Source organism: Perca flavescens, chromosome 1 (genome assembly GCF_004354835.1).
Source record: "Perca flavescens isolate YP-PL-M2 chromosome 1, PFLA_1.0, whole genome shotgun sequence".
In the NCBI taxonomy this organism is placed as follows: Eukaryota; Metazoa; Chordata; class Actinopteri; order Perciformes; family Percidae; genus Perca; species Perca flavescens.
Genome location: NC_041331.1, coordinates 43,377,850 through 43,380,349, shown reverse-complemented (window position 1 = coordinate 43,380,349; position 2,500 = coordinate 43,377,850). Strand labels below are relative to the sequence as shown.

The 2,500-nt window shown below is 41.0% G+C and overlaps 1 protein-coding gene and 1 pseudogene across 1 annotated transcript in view; one reads left to right on the top strand and one right to left on the bottom strand.

The window, feature by feature from the left end:
* Window positions 1-1,205, bottom strand: part of LOC114557227 (WD repeat-containing protein 88-like) — a 43,060-nt gene extending 41,855 nt beyond the window's left edge. Inside the window, exon 1 of the mRNA XM_028580642.1 lies at window positions 1,086-1,205. Coding sequence (XP_028436443.1) covers window positions 1,086-1,205 — 120 coding nt within the window. The remainder of the gene's footprint in view (window positions 1-1,085) is intronic.
* The window catches only part of LOC114559547 (nuclear factor 7, brain-like), a 30,028-nt pseudogene that overhangs the window by 12,254 nt on the left and 15,274 nt on the right, over window positions 1-2,500 (top strand).

The following is a 2,500-nucleotide window of genomic DNA, read 5'->3' as shown; positions in this document are numbered from 1 at the left end:
TGGAGATATGCTGGCTCTATACACGCTAAAAGTCCTGATTATTTACGAGTCTGGGGAGTTTGGTGATGGTGATTTCAGGGCCATTTCATGTTAAACTAAAAGGTGTCTGACAACATTATGGAAATGATTTCTAAGGAGGTCAACCTTTCTGTTAAAGAGTAAGATCCTTATTTTAAAACATAAAACAGCCACGAAATTGCGTTTGCTAAACCCACCAGACTCCATGTAAATAATCAGTAATTTTACCATAAAATACACTTCATTCAAAGTCGATAGAAACAAAATAAAAGTATGAAAAAGCCGATTTGGCTTGTCTTACCACTTGTCCAACCAACACAACTCTAGTTTTGGTTGAAATAAACACATAGTTTACAGATTTACACGTGGAAATATGCTGGCTCTATACTGGCTAAAAGTCCTGATTATTTACATGGAGTCTGGTGGAGATATGCTGGCTCTATACACGCTAAAAGTCCTGATTATTTACACGGAGTCTGGTGGAGATATGCTGGCTCTATACACGCTAAAAGTCCTGATTATTTACATGGAGTCTGGTGGAGATATGCTGGCTCTATACACGCTAAAAGTCCTGATTATTTACATGGAGTCTGGTGGAGATATGCTGGCTCTATACACGCTAAAAGTCCTGATTATTTACATGGAGTCTGGTGGAGATATGCTGGCTCTATACACGCTAAAGTCCTGATTATTTACATGGAGTCTGGTGGAGATATGCTGGCTCTATACACGCTAAAAGTCCTGATTATTTACATGGAGTCTGGTGGAGTTTGGTGATGGGTGATTTCAGGGGCTGTTTCATGTTAAACTAAAAGGATCTTACTCTTTAACTAAAAGGTCTATCTCTGTAGGGATCCATCCCATAATGTTGTCAAACACTTAGAATAATAATCTGAGTCTGTCAGCCGCAAAACACAATTTTTAGTGGACGCTAACTGACGTTAATAACCTAAAACCTCCACTACCGTTTGTTACTAACGGTTGAACGTTGGTCAGTTTACGTGCCGTTCAGAATCCTAGCCAACGTTAACTGCCGAGCTAACCGGTAAATTACCGTAGTTTCTAACCTGAGTGTCCCGGCTCCACTCTCCTGCTGCCGCTGGGTCCTCTTCCTCCGTCTCCTCCTCATCTTCAACAACTCCTGAAGGCTCCGCAACTGATAAAGGGTCGATGTTTGTCGACGCCATAGTAAACTGTCAGTTAGCTTAGTGATATTATGTTTGTGAGTTAGCCAGTCTCTCTCTCTCTCTCTCTCTGCGCCCGTTACTAACGTTACCATAGCAACAACTCAACATAGTGGCTTCCGGAGCTGTGGAAATAAGTTGAAAAAAATGCCACGAAAACACCGGAAAACGCCGAAAATACTCGGAAAAACTTCGCCAAAAGTGACATAAACGTCAAATAAAAAAAAGTATCAATCTCTATTCATTAACTTTACTTTTACATTTTATATTTTCCCCCTTTTTCTACATTTTTCTTGATTCCCAAACAATATTGAATGAGTCCAATAACAAACACACATCCACATTAAATGATGAACACTTTTATTATTTCAAATGAGAACATGGAGTCTGCTGACGGTCTCTCGTCCTCACAGTGGACACGGTCCACTTCTTCACCAGGACTCAAGAGACAGGACAGGTTTCAGTCTGGGGGGAGGGAGAGAGAGAGAGAGGAGGGAGGGAAAATGAGAGAGAGAAGTTCGGGAGAGAGCGAAAAGAAGAGAGAGAGAAAGAAAGATAGACCAAGAGGGAGAAGGAGAGAAAAAGGGAGGGAGAGAACGAAACAGAGAGAGAGAGACAGAATTAGTTAGCATATCGATGATTTTCTGCAGGAAATGCATTATCTAGTCTCTTTAATAAACAGTCCAAGCATTGATAACTGTTGTAAGTGTAGCCTATTTATAGATAGATAGATAGATAGATAGATAGATAGATAGATAGATAGATAGATAGATAGATAGATAAAAACGTGGGAATTATAACTGATGTTTATCAACTACAATTCAGAGTTGGTTGAACTGCAGAAATCTGTTTAGAAGGGATATGCTTGGAGAAGTAACAAAAAGAGGACATTGAAGGCTGACTTTCATCTTCAGGCCCGGTGTGTGGTGCTCCACCATACAGCCCATCAGGCCCGTGTGGTGCTCCACCATACAGCCCATACAGCATAGCTAAGGTGCTTCACTGTGTCAGTCAGCTCCAGGACTCTGTATAGATCAACATGTATGGAAACAGACAGAGAACAAAATCACGCACACGGTTCCCTGAGACACCGACGATATAAGACTGACATGCACTCCCTACCAGACCATCAACACTATCATGCTCTCTGCATAGAATAATGGGATTAAGAATGACTAAGATTCAGAATACAAAGGCACTGACATCCCTGCAGTCCTCTGACTGAAGTGCAAAAGTCAGGAGTCACTGAAAAATAGCTTGATGTGCAGGATTGTAATGATCAAAGCCTGTGTAAGAAT